General features: G+C 40.7%; 2 protein-coding genes across 2 annotated transcripts in view; both read left to right on the top strand.

Annotated features, from left to right (window-relative positions):
* Positions 1-12,128, top strand: part of LOC129724073 (uncharacterized) — a 214,452-nt gene extending 202,324 nt beyond the window's left edge. Inside the window, exon 8 of the mRNA XM_055678684.1 lies at positions 10,051-12,128. Within this exon, the coding sequence (XP_055534659.1) occupies positions 10,051-11,458 (1,408 nt within the window). The 3' untranslated portion in view covers positions 11,459-12,128. The remainder of the gene's footprint in view (positions 1-10,050) is intronic.
* Positions 11,413-23,044, top strand: part of LOC129724079 (GATA zinc finger domain-containing protein 10) — a 40,188-nt gene continuing 28,556 nt past the window's right edge. Inside the window, exon 1 of the mRNA XM_055678714.1 lies at positions 11,413-11,541. The gene's annotated coding sequence lies outside the window, so the exon portion shown is untranslated. The remainder of the gene's footprint in view (positions 11,542-23,044) is intronic.

Consider the following 23,044-nt stretch of genomic DNA (forward strand, 5'->3'; position numbering starts at 1 on the left):
TACCTAATTTTGTCCAAGTTTGGTGCAATACCTGACGCCATTATATCATTTATCATTTATTTGGTATATTCACCAACAGGCAGGCAGGTGCCCAAATGGTGTAATTTAAAGCTAACAATTAAAATATTTTCAGAGAGTCAATACAATATTACATATTACAAACAATATAACATTTGAACTAGTCAGATCTTGAAAAAAATAAACGATATCGCCGACGAAGAAGCGTTCGAGGTAAATTAAAGTCAAATAGAGCAGATACTCTGTTGAACAACCTTTGGAGACCAACCATTGCGCCAAAAATGCTGTAGTTAGTTCGTTGAGCAGGCAGTCGTAGCATCGAATTGTTTCGCAGAGCACGAGGTCGCACGTTTATATTTACTTGTTCCAAAAGAGCGGGACAGTCTATGCGGCCTTGTAAAAGGTCAGTGGTGAACAATGCCCTGGCTGTTTCTCTACGGACAGACAGAAGCTCCAAACGAATTAATAAGCAGCGGCTTTCATAGCTTGGTAGACGGAAGCGATCCGTCCATGGCAGTTTACGAAGAGCGAATCTCAAAAAGCGCCGTTGAACTGATTCTATTCTTTCCACGCCATTGTTGTAATGAGGATTCCAGACAACCGAGCAGTACTCCAGTATAGGGCGAGATAAAGCGCAATACAATGATTTAAGGCAGTAGATATTCGTAAAGTCTTTAGCGATCCTGAAGATGAATCCCAGAACTCTAGAGGCTTTGTCGACAGTGAATGAAATGTGAGGCTTGAAAGTGAGCTGGGAATCCAAAATTACCCCCAAGTCTTTAACTTGGTTTACGCGCTCGATCTCAGTTCCTAGCAAAGCGTATTTGTAGTGTATAGTCTGTTTTTTTCGCGAAAATGATATAATCGAGCACTTGGATGGATTAACGTCCATACGGTTCAGATGGCACCAATCGGCAAAAACATCTAGCTGACGTTGAAGAAAGTGACAGTCTTCAATTGTGTGAACTTGAAGAAAGAGTTCGAGGTCATCCGCGTAAGACAACCGTGGTCCTTTAATGACTAGGTTCACGTCATTAAAATAGAGCAGAAAGATTAGCGGTCCTAAGTGACTTCCCTGCGGTATTCCAGACGTAGCGTCAAAATAAGAGGATTGGCAATCCCTAATAGCAACGGTTAGACGGCGACCGGTAAGGTACGATTGAAACCATAGTAAAAGATTCCCGTTGATTCCAAGATTGTCAAATTTTGCAACGGCTATGCGATGATTGAGTTTATCGAAGGCAGCTGTCAAGTCAGTGTAAATAACATCCGTCTGAGCACGTTTCGCCATACTGTCACTGATGTACGAAGTGAGGCAAAGTAAATTGGTGGCGGTGGAGCGACCGGCTGTGAATCCATGTTGGTCAGTGCTTATGAAAGCTTTGCAGTGAGCGAGCAAAGGCTCCATGATAACAAGCTCGAACAGTTTGGCAACAGCACAGAGCGATGTGATGCCACGATAATTGCTCACATCGTTTTTGTTTCCCTTCTTGTGTACTGGAAACATGTACGCCGATTTCCAGCAGGACGGGAAGACGCCGAAAGCGACAGATAGCTGGAAAACATGCAGAAGCGGAGATATTAGGTTATCAATCTGCGTTTTAAGAAACGTCGACGGAATCCCGTCAGGACCTGGGTTTAATGAAGCTTTGAGTTTGCAGCAGGCTCTAGAAATCATTGTCGCGTCTAAATGAAAAGTGTTCAAAGTTTGACCGGACTGTGGGGTATTACTGGCGGCACGTTCGACGTGATGATCGCTCAGTGTCTCGTCAGTGAACACGCTGGCAAATTTTTCGGAGAAAAGCTGACAGATGTCCTGCGGGGTGCTTGCTTCCTTACCGTTGAATGTCATAGAAGAGGGTATACCACCTTCATGTCGTTGTTGATTGACGAACCGCCAAAACTGTTTGGGACGAGCCTTGAGCTTTCTCTGTAAATCTTGATGATATCGGAGAAAGCATCGTTTCGCAACACTTTTGTAGGTGTGGTTGATTCTCACGTAATGACGTTTTAGGGACAGTGTACGGTGCTTAGTAAATTTTTTCAAGGCAGCTCTCTTCTGGGATTTCAACTGCCGAAGTTCTCTTGTTTGCCACGGCTGTCGGGGAGCAGGATGCTGGCACTTCTTTGGGACGTATCGATCGATGGCGTAGGCCAATACGTTGGAGAAAGTTTGAGCGGCGACATCGGCATCGACGGAGTCAAAAATGGAGTTCCAGTCGAGCTCGGAGAAAAACTCAGCGATTTTCTGGTGATCAGCCTTGCGGAAGTCGTAAGATACGGTAGCAGATGCAGTGTCAAGGTCGCGTTTCGATTCGGCGTTTATAGTCACGAATAATGGTGGGTGGTGGGGGACTATTTTAACCAATGGAGCAGGGGCCTCGCATAAATATGGGGCCGTGTCCTGGGCGCTCACAAAGCAGAGGTCTAGAATGCGGTTGTTCTGGTTGGTGATATGGTTAATTTGAGTGAGTGTGGCTGAGCTATAGCAATCCAGAAGTAAAGCTGCGATAGGATGGATGCTCGAATGATCCAAGTCCGGAAAGAAAAACCCGTCTCGAAATTCTCTCCATGAAATCCGGGGAAGATTGAAATCGCCGAACACCATAACTTCGTCTGTTGGTTTTGCAGTTTCCAACACTGAGAAGACTGATTGACAATGAGCAACAATCAAATCACGCTCATGTACTCGATCCGGAGGTATGTACAGAGCGCAGAAAAACAACTTACGATCGCCCAGTTTGATCGCTGTCCAAACTTGTTCCAGGCTCAAAGAGGCAGCATCCACTAAAATTTTGGCTTCGAACTTGGAATTAACAGCCACGAGAACGCCACCACCAGTAGATTTGCGACTATTATCGGAGCTCCTATCACAACGGAAAACCTCGTAGTCATTTCCAAACACCTGACGAGAAAGTGTGCGGGAATCCAGCCAAGTCTCCGTAAGAACTATGATATCGTAGCAAAGATCCGAGACGGCAACGCGGAAATCATCAACAACGCTGTTCATACCGCCGACATTTTGGTAGTACACGGTGACCTCTTGGTGGCGGCTAGAAAGCAGGCTGCTTGTTGGTCGTGTTATCGAAGTGCCGGAAACGCAGCTGAAATGGGAAGCGGTTTCAGGCATCGATTGGGACGAGTTGTAATTATACTTGCCTGCTGAAGCAGGTTGGGAGACCCCCGATCCACATCTGCCCTCAGGACCGAGACGACTGTGGTGAGCGCTGGCTGCAATAGGCGCGACTGGGGCAGAGGAACCGGGGGCTTCCATATTGCTTTCCACATTGCGTCCCGGTTGCAGCTGCATTCCAATATTGGAGGCCTCGTTATCGACGCTGAAATTTAAAAAGGTGTCGGGGAGCAAAGAGCAATCGAAACGCGCCTGAGTCGGATACTTGCTTGAGATAACAGGCTGGAAGACCCCCTCTGTTGCTCTGAGCTCAGTACCGGGACGGCTCTGTTGGCGGGAACATTGACGAAGATCGGAGAGATTATCGATTCTCGAAGATGGTAGAACCGAGACAGAGTCAGAGGGGACTCCCATTAAACCTTGTTGCGTGCGTCCCGGTATAGCCATATAAGTCGCTAGCTCGAAGATGGTGGATCGGTCACTGTGGCATGGTTGTGTAGCTGCGAGGGGGTATTCCGGGTTTAGCTCAATCCCATCATGGGCGTTACTGGAGACGAAGCCTGGGATAGCAATAGCGGTGTCGTTGATTTTTTGGTTTTCAGCGGTACGCGAAATTTTTGTGCCTTATAATCCTCGAATTCGCGAAAGAGAGTACCCTCCGGCCAGGTTTCTGGATCTAGTGCCTTGGCCTTTAGGGATGGATCAACTCCAATTTTAAAAGACACGAACGTAAGCGTGCTAATATCCCTGTCCTTCGGAACAAGTTTGACAACAACGGGGTCGTTGTCGGTCTCGAGATAGGCTTTCGCTATAGTTGACATAGATTCCGTAGAGAAATCAGGTCGAATCCTAGATATGTACAACCAGAATTTTTCTTCGGTGTTATTGGTAACGGGTGCTACGACGAAGTTATCCAGAGTCCGCTTACTACCGGCAGTGCAGTTGTCCGAAGATCGTGGGGCTGCATCTGATTCTCGAGGTCGCTTGAAGGGCCTGTGTTGATCTACTGCTGGCCAACGATTCCGTAGAGACGGCGAAAATTGGGCAGCTGGTTTCGTGTGTAGTTGTTTTATTTCGCCGCGTAGTTCACAGATCGCGTTAGTTAGCGAGTTCAGCTGTGGCAATGGACCAGCATTAGATGACAGCATACGAAAATGGGAATTCTCGAACAACTCGGCACAATTGTCACACATCCAGAAGAGATTTTTTTTGTGCGAAGTAAAGTACCCTAGCAGCGCGCGTGACACGCCAGCACAGGTACTCATGTGAAATGTCACTCCGCAATAACCACGGCAGGTAACAAAATCAATGCCCGAAATAGCATCGGAGCATTTTGCACACGTTTTAGCCATAGCTAATATATGCTATATATGAAGTTCCAACACCCACTACTAGGCTGTATTTTATCGGTAATGTGGACAGTCTTGGAATAGATTGTCTTCGCAGTATGTTGTGATGGTTCAAACGGAGGGTTTGTGGATAGGCTTATTGTTGATTTGACGGAGAGATGGCGCTGTTGAGAAAAAAATCGAGCAGGACAACAGTGCAGCAAAGCAAGCTGGTTACAAACACAAAAACACTGCACTTAGCACGTCAAAAGTTTCATTGAATTAAGCACTTTGAGGCGATTTTCCGCCATTATACAAGCTTTCAACGGATGATTCAAAGTTTTTTTTCGGAAGATATAGTTTCGGCTCTTTACGTCTCACAACTACCGATGAAACTCCATTGTAACACATCTGATGAAGGCGTCGCATAGTGCGTTGAACGTATGGGAACGTGGGACAAAAATCAAAACAGCCATTCTAGTATTTTTTTTTTTTTCAATTGGTGTGACACGAACAATGTTTAGTACCGATTAGAGCTACTATTTGCATTATTGACGAATGTCATAAACGTAATCGCAAATGTGTCTCAAACGCCATTTTTGCCTTTCTCCTAGAAAGGTATAGCAATCACTTGCAAAACCGAAGATATAAAAGTGCTCCAAAGGGCCGAATGGCATATATCACTCGACTCAGCTCGACGAGCTGAGCATTTTCTGTATGTGTGTGTGTATGTGTGTGTGTGTGTATGTGCAGATTTTTATTCTCACTCACTTTTCTTAGAGATGGCTGGACCAATTTTCATGAAATTAATTGCAAATGAAAGGTCTTGTTTCCCATAAGACCCTATTCAAATTCATTGTAATCGGATTTTTAGTTTTGATGTTATGTATCAAAATGTAAAAATCATGAAACATCAATATCTCTAAAACCACACAACTGATTTGAACAAAATTGGTTTCAAATGAACGGGCTACATGAAAAAACCTTAACTTTTGAATTTTATGAAGATTGAACTCGTGGTTCAAAAGTTATGAAAAGAAACGTGTTCTGAAGACTGTTTAATCTCACTCAGGTTTCTCAGAGATGGTGGGACCGATTTTCATAAAATCAGTGTCAAATGGAAGGCCTGGTTGCCTCATGAGACCCTATTGATTTGTTTTGCAATCGGACTATTACTTTGACTGTTATGTTGAAAATGTGAAATCCAGCTATGAAAAGGAACATATTCCGAAGACTACTTGGACTCACTCAATTTTTTCAGAGATGGCTGACCCGATTTCCACAAAATTAGTCTCAAATAAAAAGTCTAGCTGCCTCATAATACCCTATTGAATTTCACTATAATCTAACTGTAACTTCGTCTGTAATATACCGATATGTGAAAATCACGAAACTTCATTATCTCAGAAACTACACAACCGAATTGATCAATATTACTATCAGATGAGCGGACTAGTTAAGCGTTAACTGATGCATTATGATTGAACACGTGGTTTCAAAGTTTGTCTGCCCTATACGTTCCCATTTCATTTGATTATAATCGAACTTAAGCAACCGTTATGTATTAAATTGTTAATAAAACAATGGAAGTCTATTATCGCAAAGATTACATGACTTATTTGAACATAACTAGTGTCATACGAACGAATCATCTCTCAAACTTACAAATAACAAACTTCATAACAATTTGATATGTGGCTCAAAAGTTACGGAAAGAAAAGAAATTCAAAGACTTTTTGAAATTATACTCGCTTTGATCGATATATGTGGCCTCAACATAATTTAAATGTGGTGTCGTACTATTTGAACGTTCCAAATTCATTGATTCCTTGCGATATGTTTAAAGTCTGCAAATGCACGACAAATCGGCCATAGGATATGATCAATGTCAAATAACAAATCGTTTGAAATGATTGGTTTTATCGAAATGACAACATCCTCGGCTTTTGGCTTCTGTACATCGCTTTAATTCTGAATATAGACGTATTGGGTGGTATTCGGTCATTTTCAGCAGATTTGGCATCAATATGACATCGGAAATACCCATTTTGGGAGGTATTTAGTTATTTTGGTTGTTTTCCAGAAAGAAAAAGTGGTCGACTTTAAATACAAAATGGTGTCCAACATTGACCAATGTTTGGTTTCTATGCATCATCTCGATATTCGGTCATTTTCGACTGTTTCCTAGAAGTTGCCATTCAGCAATTCAAAATGGTGCCTGATTGGTTATTTTAGGCTGTTCTTCACAAACCGGAAGTCGCCGAATTGGATTTCAAAATGGCATTTATGATAACTTCTGGCCCCTGAGCGTCATTCTGGTTGAAGAAACACCCATATCGGTAGTTATTCGATCATTATCAGCTGTTCTTCAGAAACCGGAAGTCGTCATCTTGAAATTTAAATGGTATCTGTGGTCGATTTGAGCTCCTGTGTATCACTCTAGATCCGGATATTATTATGTTGGGTGGAAATCGGCCATTTTTGGCTGTTTTCCAGAAAACCGGATGTTGCCATCTTACAATCCAAAATGTTCAACCTCAGAGATTATGGAACATATTTGTTACCACTAAAAACTTTCAACTACCAATATGGTTCCACTCAGTTGGTTAGTTCTCAGTATGTGCAGAAATCTGTGTTTCATTTGTATGGCACCCCTCCCTTCCAAAATAAGGAGGGGTGTCAAAACATTATGGACATATTTTTTACCACTAAAAACATTTACCTGCCAAATTTTGTTCCATTTAGTTGATGAGTTCTCGAGATGTGCAGAAATTTGTGTTTCATTTGTATGGGACCCCTCCCTTCCAGAAGAAGGAGGGGTCTCATACTATCATAGGAACCTTTATCGGCACCAAAAACCCCTACATACAAATTTTCACGTCGATCGGTTCGGTAGTTTTCGAGTCTATTTGAATCAGACAGACTGACCGGACTACATTTTTATATGTATAGATTACAACATCATTTTTTTAGAACCTTAAGAGTGAATATACATTTACTGGATTGAAGCGTTCATGTAAATCTATTTTTACAAATAATAAGTTTGAATGAGAAAGGCTGGGTCTGACCGCTAGGTGGATTAATTTAGGTTTTTGTGCAGAAGCATCAAATGATAATTTTCCAAGAATATTATCCATTTCGAGGTAAAAGGCTTGAAAAGCATATTCAAATAATTTCTAGGCGATGAGAAAGTGACCTATACGCCATAACAACTAGTTTTTATTATTATTTTTATTTAATTCCCTTTTCATTATGTTTACTTACGATTTACTGATGCAGAACATTTAGACATCATTAATCCAGGAATCTTTTATGCGTTTTACACATAAACTACGTGTTATACATAACAATAAGGGACAGATGTACGATGAATTGCTCACTCTTGGTTCCAGAAGTATCATTCGAAAACGCGAATTCCGGTTGAAAGAGCAAACTTGAGCAATGGCAATCACTTCTAAAATTTGAGAATATGCCAAATAAGAGGAAAAAGTGAAATTCAGAGAGGTACTTTGGGGTACTTTTTTGACGATCGATTTTAAATCGAAAGCATCTTTTTTCTCTAAGCATGAAGAAGCATGACCAAGCGGCCTTTAACTTCCAAATACGCTACGTTATGTCTCAATAATATCATTTGAAATGTAGTAGTTACATACCTCTACCGTTGCCATTTTGATTTTAACTTGATAAGATATAGAGTATATTGAAAAATTAACTTGAAAACTAAGAATATTTTTAAACATAACTGTCACTTGAGTAGTTGAAACCACTTCACAGTACCCTTACTAACACGCAGAGAATCCATCCCCAGGCTACCTATAACTCGGTGACGGAATCGTGAAAGGAATCGCAAACACGATCCGGAGGATTCCACTCACGATTCTTATTTTAAGAATCCTAGAGCCATATACAGGGCATTCCTGAGGATTCTTTTTCAGGAATCCTTTTCAAGGACGCTCAGGAATCCAATGTGAGGAATCCTAGAGAATCTATGCGAATCAAATGTGATGGTCCGAGTAGATGCGTTTCATAATCGTATGGGTGAACTTGCGAGGTTAATAATATCATTACAGTATGTCTCAAACATGTATAAAACATATCAGCATATAGAATTGGTTCAATAAGAAATCCACTTTTTTGTTTTTTGACTATGGAACGTTGCACTGTGCGCCGGTGCTGTGATTTTCCACTCGGATCCCAACAGGCTTTAGCGATCCATCACATTTACCACGAGGGTGCTCATGAAGCATCAAGTTGGATACTCGGTGATTGATAGAGAGGGGTTGGCAATCTATCACGAGCAGGGTTGATATTTGTTGACACTCTTGAGTGAAAGTGAAAAAAGCATCCATAAACGTTATTTTTTCACAATGCTTTCAGAGTTCTCCCTTCCCGCTTTTTGCATGGAAGTGAACTGTCAAAACACCTCATTATATTTCATGCGATGGAAGCAAGACAACAAAATCAGTTTATCAGGTAACGAAGATTGTCAAGGCATCGGTCAGTGTCAGTGAGAAAGTGTTTCGGTGAGGTTCATTTTGGTTGAGTGGACTGTTTGTTTTTCTTTTTCGCTTTGAAATGAAGATCATTTGGTTGGATTCGTCGTCAAATTTTATTCCGTAACCGTGAACGATGCGCGCGATCTATTTCATCTGAGTATAACAGCACGTTACTAGGACGAAAATCTAGTGTATCTGAAAGACTGCTGCGATCATTGGAAGTGAAAATTGAAAATGATTGGCTGTAATTTTCGAAGAATTTTGCTGGGGAAAATTACTTTTATCAGCACTGATTACGGGATTAACAAGCTCAATAATTGTCTTTATAGCCAACATTTTGTACTCAAGACAGAACAGCTCTGATAGTGTACTGGAGACGATGTCTGGACGTTTGCAACGATGAGGTGGTTTTCATATCGAATTGTGACTACGAAATCCATCACTATCTATCGCAGAAATTTAAAACTTTCCAACGGACTTCTAGTTACGAAATCCTACTGGAAGTAATGATGATTTTGAGGACGAAGACAAAATCGTAAGCTTGCTGAAATTCATCGAAGCTGGAACTCGTTCAATAGTGGAGGTCAAACAGTTTGACCTAGAAATCCACCGTGATAGATTGTTGAGCCATGTTGCTGAATATTAGAAGTCTGTGATGGTTCCAGCCAAACTGAGATAGTTTTTACTAAACGAGCCTCATTCGGTTCATCTTGGAATTGTGAAGATGAAGTGTTTGCGATCGATGCGTATCGAATCGCAGTAAACGTAGTCAATGAGTCGTTCGATAGAAGATCATGTTTGTTCTAGGGTTCAATCGAGTTGGTGTTATTCCAGGATACCACATTTCATAAACCCATTTCAGAGAAGACCATTTGCACCTTAAAGAATTACATTCGAACTCCCAATTTCCGTCACCATAAAAAAATTAACACCTACTGTAGGTATTAATGTTGTAACAACGGTTATCAACGTGAAATTTCCGAAGGCAATACGTAAACCACAATCTTCATTATGATTAATTTCACATCCAAAGAAATTGACCTTGGCTTTATCTCTCTTCCTCGTCCAATTTCAGACCCGCCAAAGAGCGTCTCCGAGGCTACCTACGGTTATCCTCCAGGAGAAACACCGCCACAAAGTCCGAGCCATCCGTCGATGAAGGTAATTCCCCACCAGGCATTAAGACACCGCTTTCCACACAGATGTCCACCATAAGCAGTAACCATCCAGTATCGGCAGTGACACCAGCCGCGCCCATTGCTACGGTTACCGACAATAACAAGTCACAAGCTGCAGTACAGCAGAACCGGTTCAAAACAGCGCCGTCAATCGATCGATCCAAATCACCGGCTGAAAGCAGTATCCCTATGCAGCAATCCTTCGTGGAGAGCAATAGCACCGTGCAGAGCACGCTTCCAACAGGTCGGCCGAAGCGACAACTGCCCCCGCCACTACGAATCGAACATAGTAACTTTAGTAAGACTCCATCAACGAGAAGCCGCAGCTCGTCCGGTTCAGCGGTTCAGCGATCGTCACTTCGATCGACCCACAGTCGAGCGAACTCGAGCAATGAAACAGTCCCGGCTTACAGTAGAAATTCCGTCATAGAAGCCGCCGAAGAGGACGACGACTGTTGCTCATCACTGGTAGGACAAGGTTCCAACATTACCTCTAGCACCTACTGCAACATAAACGAACGTGAAGTAGTTGCTCCCGAATTTTACAAACCCATTCCGAATGCCCTAAGAAAAAACTCCCAAAACAAATCCTCTTCCCCGTTTTACCAAACGGCAATCGATGGAGACATGAATACCGTGGATTCCGATTCGGACACCTACAGAGGCAAAATTGCCCGTTACGGATCACTTTCCAAGCAAGACTCCGGCATCCTCAAGACAGCCCCTTCTATAGTCTCAGTTTCCGAGAGTGAATACTCCTCCCGGAAAGGTTCACTCAGTACGCTCTCCCGAGATATGGAGATAATCGACCAGTTGGAGCGGGAACGCAGTATGGACATCCAGGAGATGATTCAGCGGGAGAAAAACTACGAACACTATCTAGCGCGACAGAACTCCAAACTAAAGTTCTCCACCAACTTTGACGACTACTTCGAGGAGGAACCGACCCAGCAACCGATCGCTCTGCCTCCAAAACACCGCTCCGTTTCACCACACGTTTTTCGCAACGGCACGAATCGACGCAGTAGCAACCTTAGCTATTCCTCCGCCAAACGGGACAGCGGTTACGAGCAATCGCTGGCCGGAACACCTCCATCACCGGTAGTGCTACCAACGCCACCACCGGTACTCCCGCCCTTACAGCAAACCATAACAGCGACCAGCGATTCCGGTTATCCGCATAGCCGGGTTCCGCGACGGTCGTTGGAACTGGAACGTCAGCGAGTCATTCGAACGCTCAGCTCACATTCCAGCCGAAGTTCGACCAAATCACGCGATAGAGTGAGTTTTCACGATGATATCTAGTTTGAAGGAGCACGAGGAGCAGTACAAAATTGTGCCAAATTAGCTTCACGAAAGACTTAGTCCAGGGGAGAGCCCAAAACAAGGTACGTCGAGGAGTTTGTGAACCGATATGTTGGACGTTCGTGAGTTTGGTTTTTTATTGTACCCTACCCATATCAGTATTTTTATTCGTATTACGAAATAACTGAATTTGTTCTCGGATTTGGGAGTGGAGACCAACTGTTTGGATCAAATTCCTCGTGTGTGCGATGCGATTGCATGAATACGTACTTGCACAATTAGAAAACGATGAAGTTAGATTTTAGAATGAAAAAAAATATAAGGCTGTTGATCTCTGTATAGATTTAGTGAAGGAGGATTTGGACAACGCAAAGTGATGGCTAAAATATAAAGAAATTCGTTCCGCTTTAAATCGGTACGTCCTATTCTCAGATTGCCAACGTGAGTAACATAATGATAGGTAATCTTTTCGCAACGTTTCTGCCAACAACAAATATGTTTCGCTGTGGACTAAAAAAATAATCCTGAGAAATGGAATTTAACAATTTTAACACGTTCGAAATTTTTGACATTTATCACTTTTATTCATGACATTTATTATATTTCTGTCATTTATGACATTCATGACATTTTTGACATTTATGACATATATGACATTTATGACATTTATGACATTTATGACATTTATGACATTATGACATTATGACATTCATGACATTTATGACATTTATGACATTTATGACATTTATGACATTTATGACATTTATGACATTTATGACATTTATGACATTTATGACATTTATGACATTTATGACATTTATGACATTTATGACATTTATGACATTTATGACATTTATGACATTTATGACATTTATGACATTTATGACATTTATGACATTTATGACATTGATGACATTTATGACATTTATGACATTTATGACATTTATGACATTTATGACATTTATGACATTCATGACATTTATGACATTCATGACATTTATGACATTTATGATATTCATAAAATTTATCACATTTATGACATTTATGACATTTGTGACATTTTTGACATTATTGACGCTTTTAAAACGCTAATGGGGAACACAATTTTTCTCATAATATTTTTGGAATTGCTGTTTCAAATCTTAATGACTGCTAAGGCTTTGATGAGCTTCTATACTATCCATTTGTTTACACCTTGTTAAGCCAAATTTCATTTTTGAAACTCCACCCCTTCCATGTTTTTCTCAACTAAAATAACTGTTTAAGATGCTCAAGGTCTACTGCTAGGAAAAACAAGTTTTCACATGTCTATAGCTAAAGTTTCTATAGAGTGTGAGGCAATTTCCGCCATTGTCTTGCCGAAAAATGAGATGGAACGGGGAAAAATGAAATTGGAAGGGGGGTTCTTGCGAAAGCTAGACCCCTCTTTCAGTCGTTTATATTGTCCAACATTGATACAAACGACGAAACGGGAAGGAAACAGCTTGAACTCTTCCGTACGGTTGTCTCCTCCTTGTTGGGATGAGAAACTTTTATTAGCTTATTATGCAAGCATCGAACAGACGTAGGCAAATGATTTTCGCCTTTTTGCTACCAACGAAGTTTAGGTTATCATCATTTGGCAGTCGATATATGTGGAAGCCTTAAGGCAATAACGTTTCCAAGTTCAATTTAATTTGTTCGCACATACGGCGCATTTTCATTTCATTCAACGGTTTAAGAAGCACGTTGAATTCTCGAAATTTGAGTTAAACAATCATTGAAACAAGAAATACACGGTAAAGAAAAATCATCGCAAAACATGGAACCAAACAAATTATTCATTGTTAGTATTTTTCTTACCATCGTTCAGTGAAAGAAACCTCACTGTGCGTTGTCATGACAATATTTTTTGCTAAGAGAATAAGCCGAGTACAAAAAAAAAGGTTTCAACGTTGAATTTGTAAACGCGACCGACAGTTGCCGAGGTTACTGATACAACCAATTCGAAAAACATCAAAGCTAACGGTGAAATTTTAGATCTGCGAAAATAGAATAAAACACGTTTTCAACAAAAGCGAAACAAAACCAAACATTTCTAACCAAATCGCATGGCGCATGGACGACAAAAAAATGAACGGTAACTGATGCAAGCGAATAGATCATCAATTAGCATTCCGGTATAATAGGAACCGTGGTTTAGTCCTACAACAGGAAATCGATATCTGATTTTATACTTCGATGCGAAAATGTATTCGTTGGCGTTAGCAAGTTAAATACGTGATGGCATTCTATTAAGAAACCATTATTCACCACATACACGTACCACAAATAAATTAAAATTTTATATGCAATTTTTCAAAAACAGTATCAATCGTGCACAGGTCCGGTTTTTATAGCCTGGTTCAGAAAAAAAACATAGCGGTATGTATCGCAATATTTGTGTACATAAAATAAGCCAAGATAGTCCACTGCACAAATAACGAAACTGTTACTAGAGCAGCTAGAGAGAAATCAACATCACTAGAATGCTGGGAAAGAATCGCATTAATTATTTGTATAAAAAGGTATTTTCGAACTAGAACAATGTACTGTTTATTCTAACAAAACAAAAAGAACTGTAACTGTGTTCTGCTTAATAAATTCGTCAAACGAAATTGAAAAAAAAACGACGCTGTAACTTAAACAATTCTAGCTACAACCTGAACAGAGAAAGTTTTAAGATAAGGATTTTGAATCATTCGCTGAGCAGTAAAACAATAATATATATATATATATATATATATCTACAAGGTTGGTTCCAAAGTGACCCTCGTGAACGTTAGATGATTTAGAACACGTTAATGTATCAAACAAAACTCTTTTGCATCCATATCGAACAACGTATGATCCCGTTCCGAATCTAACTGTGCTAAAAAATTGCAGTAGATTCATTTAAATGTTAGTAGTTTATCGAGAATGTTTAGATGCTGGTTCAAAACTGGAAAAAAATCTGCAAGTAGTTTCTACCAAAAAGGCACTAAACGAACAAGTGTCGTTTTACCACAAACTAACAGACATATCATTTGAGCTTTCTCACTTGCTGATGTTTTCACATCACAAACTCAATGGTATGTCTAGTGGTATGTGGATTTCGGTTATTCTTAATGAAATGAAAACAACTTTAAATAACTAAAACCTTTATCCCCCAAAAGAGTATCGCTGCATATTGTCAACATATCTGTTTAAATGTCCCTGAGAGAAAAATCTATATAAATATTTTCAGCAGAATAACTGCACCATGTAAATAATTGAAAGCCGGAACGATTTCTGTAAAATATGAAACTAGTTCATATAATAAGTGTTCCAGTGGCAAAGTTACAAGTCGGATAATAAAACACACACAGAAAAAAATTTCTCACCTATCGTAACGGCGTCATTTCATACAAAATTCAAAGCGAAGCAATTTTGCTACCAGCGCGAAGTACTGCATTTTGCAAAATTAGTAAATAGAGGAATAAAAAAACAGCAACAGTGAAAGTGAAGAAAAGCCAATTTTATACCGCCAAAGAACGAGAAGCAACTCTATGAGAAATGCGTTTGTAAATTGAAACAGAAAATAAATTATTAATGTGTTACGAAAATAAATTGGAGAGTATTCTTACGATTGAAAAAACCTAACAGAATTATTTGATGATATTCTGATCTCAGACATTTTATAGAGTTTGTGAGTCAACAAAGAGCACAAGATGGTATCTTTTGCCTATAAAAACGTCTATGCAAAGTTTCAGCCAAATCAAAAATGGTCGATTGAATTGGTTGCCCATTTTTTTGTGGAATTGCTCAAACCGGGAACATGCTATCCGCAACTCAGTTACCGTTTTTGGAAGAAATGGGGTAGATATCCGATACGATAGCGATGTCCGACAACGACTCAGCGCACAGTGGTTCGAATTGTATGACAAGAGCGGTCATAAATCATTTTTGTACAGTATTGCTCTTTGAAACTACTGAAATCGACAGAATTAGGTGTTTTTCGACTATAACAAACTTTTCTGGGACTGCCATCATCTAACTTGTTTCAATTTTCTTACATTGCCATTGTTATGCATGCATAATAGGGTGCCAATCGAATATAGGCAAAAGTTTGACCATCGAATTTCAAAATACGGCAGCTTTCAAGTTTTGCCTTCTCGAAAAAGGTCCTTATGCAAAATTAAAGCACAATCTGGTTTCGTTAAGTGAACCCTCAAAGCGATCAAAGTTTGATTTTTCTTCTTTTACGTTATTTTCCTGGAATAACTTCAAACAAATTTGATATTTTCTCAGGAACCTCCCGTATTTCAACACCAAATATCATAATTCGAATGAAGATAAATGTTTAAACACACACCAAGAAACTATGCAGAAAACATAAAATTCAAGCGAAAAAGTAACCATCTTTAGCCTCTTGTCATCGACTACGATGCAAATATATGCAGCTGGAACCTTTAACAAATTTTTTTTGGTTCTAAATCTTTCGTTTGATGGTAATTTGGTGATAGTATCTCGCGCGGAACACATTTAAAAGTTTACATGAAATTTAGTATGAGAGCTGCTCTCTGACCTTATTACTACGTTTCCTTTTACGACTTATTATGATTACAGTTTAGCACATACCTATCCAAACTACACACTTAGATTTTATCACCGAGTACGGTAAAATAAATTACCGAGATTTCAACAGCTGAGATCGCGGTAAAAGTCTCGGTAATACATCAAAACACCGAGATTCTGTAAAAGCAATAATCAAAAACCAGTCAACTTTAATGAAATTCTCGGTAATGTTCAACTGTCAAAGTATTACGAGAACTTCGGTAAAATTTACAGAGGTACGTATTTTGCGATGTTTGTTCGTCAGATAACCCAGAATATGATTAAAACGATTGAATATACAAATTAATTTATTAATTACTAAGTCAACTGATCAACTGAACACAGCTTTGGTAAAAACTGGAGTGTTGTATTGCTTCCAGGAAAAAAGCAACATCTATCGCTCTGCAACTTCCACCCTGCGAGCGAGTTGGTAACCTACAAAATTGATTGGAGAAAGAGTTAATCGTTTTCTCCAAATATTCTTTGCAGCAAAAAACGAGATCTAAGAAAAAATAGTGTATACTCACTCAATATTTTAGTTAATCTGAACTTTGCAGATTTCCCCATAATAATAATCAGCCGCAAAACCTGCTCCTTTTCTTTTCACACCGAAACACGAAAAAACAGCTAGTGAAGCACTCGTAATTTTGTTACTTTTTCGGAATCTCGGTAAGTTTTTTTTTTTTGTTCGACGAAATCTCGGTTAAATGATGTCAGGGCTCCGAGATTCGGTATTTTAGTTTACTGAACACGGAAATTTTCGGTTTTACGGATTTTTTCTGTAAAAAAATTTACGGTATTCCGGTAAACATTCACGGTTTCCGATTTCTCAGTAATTTTCTTACTAAACAACGGTAAATTACCGAGAGAACATTACGCAGTTAAGTGTGTACACCGCAATAGCAGAACAAACCTGTTTTCTGAAGGCTCACTTTGAACTTCACTGTTTTCGTCATCACGGTTAGAGTTCGACTGATAGAGCTGTCAATTTTTTTCTGCTGACTCATGGGTTACTGTGATGCAGCGTGGGTAGCTTCGTCAGTGCGTATAAAGGTAAACCTATATTTTCGGCAATTTTAAGGCAATTTTTTTAAATGCAAACGTTAAGCAAACCTGGTGCTAATGCCAACCAAAAGTCGAGAAACGTAGTCGAAATTCAACTCACATCCATTTCTTCTACTAGCTATCAGTTGCCATATTTGCTACCTAACTGGTACCGGTCTCAAGTAGAAGTGTGGGTAATGGGAGCGACACTACACACAGATACAGATAAACGAAGATACAGATACAGATTTTTCTGAATTTTCAAACCCTCTACGCCATTCAAAAATGCGGTTATCACAGAAGCAGGTGGGTGGCACGTTATGGCTCTATCTACATTTGAATCATTTTCTAATTAACCGCTCGAAAATGGCGAAATAGAGCATTGTGCACTCCTCCTGGGTAATATCTCACTGCTACTCCAAGCACACAGTTTACTGTCAGTGATCACGCACACTATGCATGTCTCGGCGGTCACCATGCACCATTTGCGTGTGGTTCTTAACCATTTCACCACGTTCTGCACGAGTGTACTTAGGGAACATCCATAAATGACGTAGCATTCGAGCGGGGAGGGGGGTTTGCAGTTTTGTGATAAAATTTGATGAAGGAGAGGGTGGGGGTTCAGGCCAAACTACATAGCAAATATGAAACTAAGAAAAAAAAATTTGTTTTTTTTTCTAATTGTTCTTTTGTATCACTGTTTTGTCTGTATGAGGTCATTTTTATTGCCTTCTTGTCTTTTCTTGTTTATTTATGTCTTTTCTTGTTCATTCATGATACAAGGTATGCTTTTGATAGTGAAATTTTCAAAGAAAAATTGTTATGGGGAGAGGGGTTGTTTTAATGCTACGTAATTATATAGTAGGGGTTCTGTCTTTGTGACGAAATGCTACAATGGGGAAAGGGGAGGGGGGTGGTCAAAAAATCTTTGAAAAGCTACGTCATTAATGGATGTACCCTTATCAACAACTCCGTAAGCTGACAACCTCTGGATGTCCAACCAATTCCGATATTTTTTTTTATGAAGGGGAAAATTTGCTTACTAAATATCCGAGAGACCAACCTCGGGTAGTGTAAGGTTCCACTAAAAGTGTGACCCACTAAAAACCCCTCCAGCTTCCAGCCCAAAGTATTCCCTGGAGCGACCGTTAGGTATTGCTTCGGGGAGCGGCTTTCTTTTTCAAGCCTCTTAGCTAACTCCCTTTCGACAGGCATACTCGACATGGCTTCTGAAGATGAGCCTGTTGTTCACCATCACCTTCAGCAGCTTCAGGGAGCGCCTCGAGGCAATGGTGCAATCCCCGACGCTGATCAGCGCCTGCTGCTTCGATTTGCGGTTATTAACAACTATGACCTCCGTCTTATAATGCGCCAGCTCCAGTTTCCTAGAGCGCATCCAATCCTCGACGACGCTTGTAAAGTGCAAAGCCGTCAACACAACCTCCTCGATCGATTCGCCGTAAGCCTCGAGTGGGATGTCGTTCGCGAAGCCAACGATCACAACCTCTGGAGGAAACTTTAGTTTCAGCACTTCGTCGTATAGAGCGCACCAGAAACTTTGGGCACACTGCAAAAATGGCGCTTTTCAAACGTTAATCGATCTCTATGCTTCGAATTAGCTGCGTACGTTTGTTTACATTATTTCAGTCCTCTCCGTGCGAACACAGTGTTTTTTCCGGTTTTGCTTCAAAATGCGAGGACTTTCGTCAGAAGGCCGTAAAAAAACGTGCAAAAATAGACTTACTTTGAAGACATACAAGCAGCAACATATGCCGAAAAGAAGTCCAAAACAAACTGCATCGGTCAACCCGGCAACGAAAAGGCAGAAATTTGTACGACGATATCTTTTGCAAAAATGATGCCTGTATTATAACGGATTATGAGACTTACGTAAAACTAGACTATAAAACTTCGCCAGGATCACAGTTCTACGCGGTACGGGAAGGAAAAACCCTTTAGAAAGAGAAGGCGTCTATTTACACGGAAAAATCTGGGAAAAAGGCTATGGTATGGAAAGCAATATGCGAGAGCGGTAAGTTTTCTCAGCCCTTCATTACAATTGATACTATGAATACTGATGTCATACATTAAAGAATGCTTGCAAAATAGATTGCTGCCCATGATTTGTCAACATACACGCTAAGTAGTGTTTTGGCCTGATTTTGCGTTCTGCCAGTATGCGAAAGCCACTCAGAAGTGGTTTGAAGACAACACGGTCATTTTTGTGCTAAAGCACATTAATCCGCCAAATTGCTCGGAAATACGCCCAATTGAAACATTTAGGGCATAAGTAAAGGCAAACCTTAGGAAATCAGTCAGAGCAGCAGATACAGTGGAAAAATTCAAAAAAGACTGACCACTTCCGTTGAAAGAACGTCTGTGTAGAACTCAGAAATCAAAATACTTATTATTCAGTTATTTCTAAATGTATCCAAACTTTCTGGTACTGTCTATACATGACGTTCCACAATATCGGGCCCAGGTTAGGACCTTGTGGGACCCTAGCGGATATTGGGACGCATTTTTGCTACCTCTGCTGTTTTGGTGACGGACAGGATAGCATCCACCGTAAACTTACCTTTTCGGAAGCCCATTTGCCCGACAGACCCTTTACACCATCGGTGTATCTAACTAATCTGTTGAGAATAGCCATCTCGAGCACATCTCACGGTCGGTCTGAATGCCGACGGGTGACCAGGTGATTTCCCTGCCTTCGGCAATAAGACCAGCTTCTGTCACTTCAATCTCTTTGGGAACGTACAGGCACTTCTGCATAACTGCACGAAATAATCCGGGGCCTCTTTAATGGCCTTCCTCATAACTAAGCTTGGGATCCCATCCAGACTCGGTGCCTTGTTCAACTTTAGGGAGTTGGCGATCACGATGAGTTTCTCGTGAGTGACCATAGCCATCCCCAAGTAACAAAACTGGTTTTGTCAAAGTTTCATAGCGCTGATGCGGCAGCATTCAACGCTATAAAACTTTGATAAAACCAATATTGTTCCCACAACCCACGGGTTGGTGTTGGCACTAGCACACAACTTTTCGCAGTTCCCAGGCAAAGATGCCCACGTGTACCACTTCGAGTAGAGTTCTGACGTTCCAAGTACCGAATTTCCAATCGTTTTGCCTTTTTGTTCGCCTGGGTCAATACCACGGTTTTTGTAAGGCCCTAGTAATTCGTCCATGCGAATCAGACGCTGTTTTAAACCGCCCAATATGGGAAAATAGACGCGTACGGAAACTCTTCTTAGTTAGGACACGATCAAAACTCCCACTAAAGTTATTCGTACCTCTGTTAGCACTACGAGGAACGCTCTCGGTAGGAGAAGTGATAGGTCGAATCAGGGCCTCGAATTACACTAAAATTTGCTCCCCGATTTAGCGTTATTCAGTATTTATTCAGTGATTTGTGACCACCGTGATTGGTTTATGATTCATTCGATAAGCATCGCATCAAATTGCGCAATTTACTCGAAACAATTCTTCGCCAATGCAAATAGGTACCATTTCACTTATCAAAGCGCCACATCACGCACAGTTATAAAAAAGAAAGCCATAAATATAACATTCGCTGGGCAAAAAATCGCTCACCGTGGCCGCAAGCTACGAGTCACACCACGCACGTGCTCAACACACCCGAATTTAATACCAAATTTATTGATTGCAAGCGTAATGGCTCCTTTCCCCCCTTGTCCACCATATCGTGGTCCCTGAAATAATAAGCAAAGGACAATTCGAACGAAAGTTTAATTTGAGCAGAAATTAACATCATTCGTTTGTGCCCCATAAAGTTGTCAGTCGAAGTAGAAAGTGTGTGTTTTGCTTTGTCGTGGAAGGCGAAATGGCCCAAAACATGAAATATAAACTGCGAAGCACCTGATGAATGGCATTTAAGGAAACCGGCGAGCTCTTAGGCACCGGCTGAGTGGTTGCGGAAATTTATGCGACATTAAATTTCACGCAAAGCGACATTTCGTACCCGTAGCCATAGATGCGGTTACTGACACGGGACCTCTACACTACTTGGAGGGGCTGTCTGTGTGAGCGCTGGAAGAAGAAAGTCCACACAATGATGGCGCGTTTAATTTCATTATTCTTTGGGAATTTAATTATGCCTTCATTCGCATTCATCGTCCAGAGAGCTTCGTGGCTCAATGGTTTAGATTGCGCGTAAAAATCAACTTGTAGATTTGGTGTCCGGGTTCTAGGTTGTGGGCCCAATCAACCGACTGCAACCACTTTTACGTACTAGAATATTTAAACATTTTCATTTAATAAGTCTTCGTTAAAACAATCCGATGACAATCAATTCAGATCCTGTCAGCACTTACCCTCAATCAGGCACGTCTAGAACGCGAGCCCAGCCGTATTCGGTTCCAAATTGTTTAACGGTGCAGATACCTGGCAATTCTAGGAATGACTTCTAGGGGTAATGTTAGAAATCTTTTTTTTTCTGTTCGCTTTTCGAGAGGCCTTCACGACAGAAAGCATCATTAACTTGGTGGCTTTTTGCTGTAATTACCATCGTGCCCAGATTGTGGAAAATATGAATACTCTTAGTGCCTTCGTTGATGAAAGGCAACCAGGCAGTCGGCATTAGAGGGTACTTTTTAATTGGCAAATGCAGTTATAGATTAAAATAGCTGTGATTCTCTTGCATTTCCAGCGTCCGAATAACGTTGTTGCTGTGGGTTATTTTTAGAACGTTGGTTACAATTGTAGACCGGTATTTAATATGAAAATAGTTGTAATAGAATCTTGTTAAGTGTTTTCTAGTTTACTCTGAATATTTAGAATACAATTTAGGTACAACCAACACTCCCAGACGCATACATACTTAGAACGAAAAATTTCGATTTATTCCGCTGGCGATTGATCAATGATTGAGTAACGCTACTTCACAGGTACTTCAATTTATTTACTTCACGAGAAATGCAATCTTCAAAGTGAACTATCAATCACGATTGAACGTGTGTCCTTCGGGACCAAACGCATCATACAAATTATTGCTCAGCGACCACAGTCTATCGCGTAATCCCACCTTTCACTCTACGCTCGCTGTTCGTTTGGACAAACCCCGAATTCATTAAAATGCTGATCACACACTCGTGCAACCGTTCCGATTTACAACTCGGTCACCCGGCACCCGGGCTGGCTGGAGGCGTAACGTGGCCTGGCCTTCACCAGCGTTGACCGCAATCCCGTGCACAAACTTGCCGGGGTAATTTACATCACCCGAAAACCGAAATGCATTTATAAGCGCAACTGTCCGCGGAATGGATTTGACCGCACGTGCTAGCTTCAAACATTTCGTAACAATGCGTTTGCCCAACTGAACACTGTACAGTCACCTCATTTATTAATTATGATTTCGAGTACTGTAAAATCAGCATTCTGTTTACAATTTAATTTTGTTGTGGATGACGGTGCGGTGCCGCTAGTTTAGTTAGTCGAAAAATCCTTTCCGCGAAACATTATTTGTGCTTCCAGTTAGTACAAACTATCGCTTCTGCTACTATGTAAGTAAACAACCTGTACCGAGCATGTAGAAAATTAAATGAATTTGTCGGAAATCGGACAGCAGTTGTTGGATGCGGCAAATAATAACTTGGGGATGTTTTCATTCGCTTCCACCGATGCGTCATTACAGCGGAAGTGCATCTGAATGAAATCATAACCATTGCAACAATGTTATCAAACTATATTATATGAAAACATTTTCTTTATGTTTAACTACCACCAGTGACTCTTTAGTCAATTGGTATTCCAGGAGCGTGCTCTTAATGAACAAGCGCACTCTACGTCTGTCATGTACATATTTGAAACTTAAAACCAGCGAAGTAGTTTCAGAATAAATTCGAGCGGGGCTTTCAACTTACCACAACAAAGGCAACGCATAATCGCACTTGATTTGGTGTAACAAAACGGTGTCAACGGTTGGGTCAA

This window comes from Wyeomyia smithii, chromosome 1, assembly GCF_029784165.1.
Source record: "Wyeomyia smithii strain HCP4-BCI-WySm-NY-G18 chromosome 1, ASM2978416v1, whole genome shotgun sequence".
NCBI classification, from domain to species: Eukaryota; Metazoa; Arthropoda; class Insecta; order Diptera; family Culicidae; genus Wyeomyia; species Wyeomyia smithii.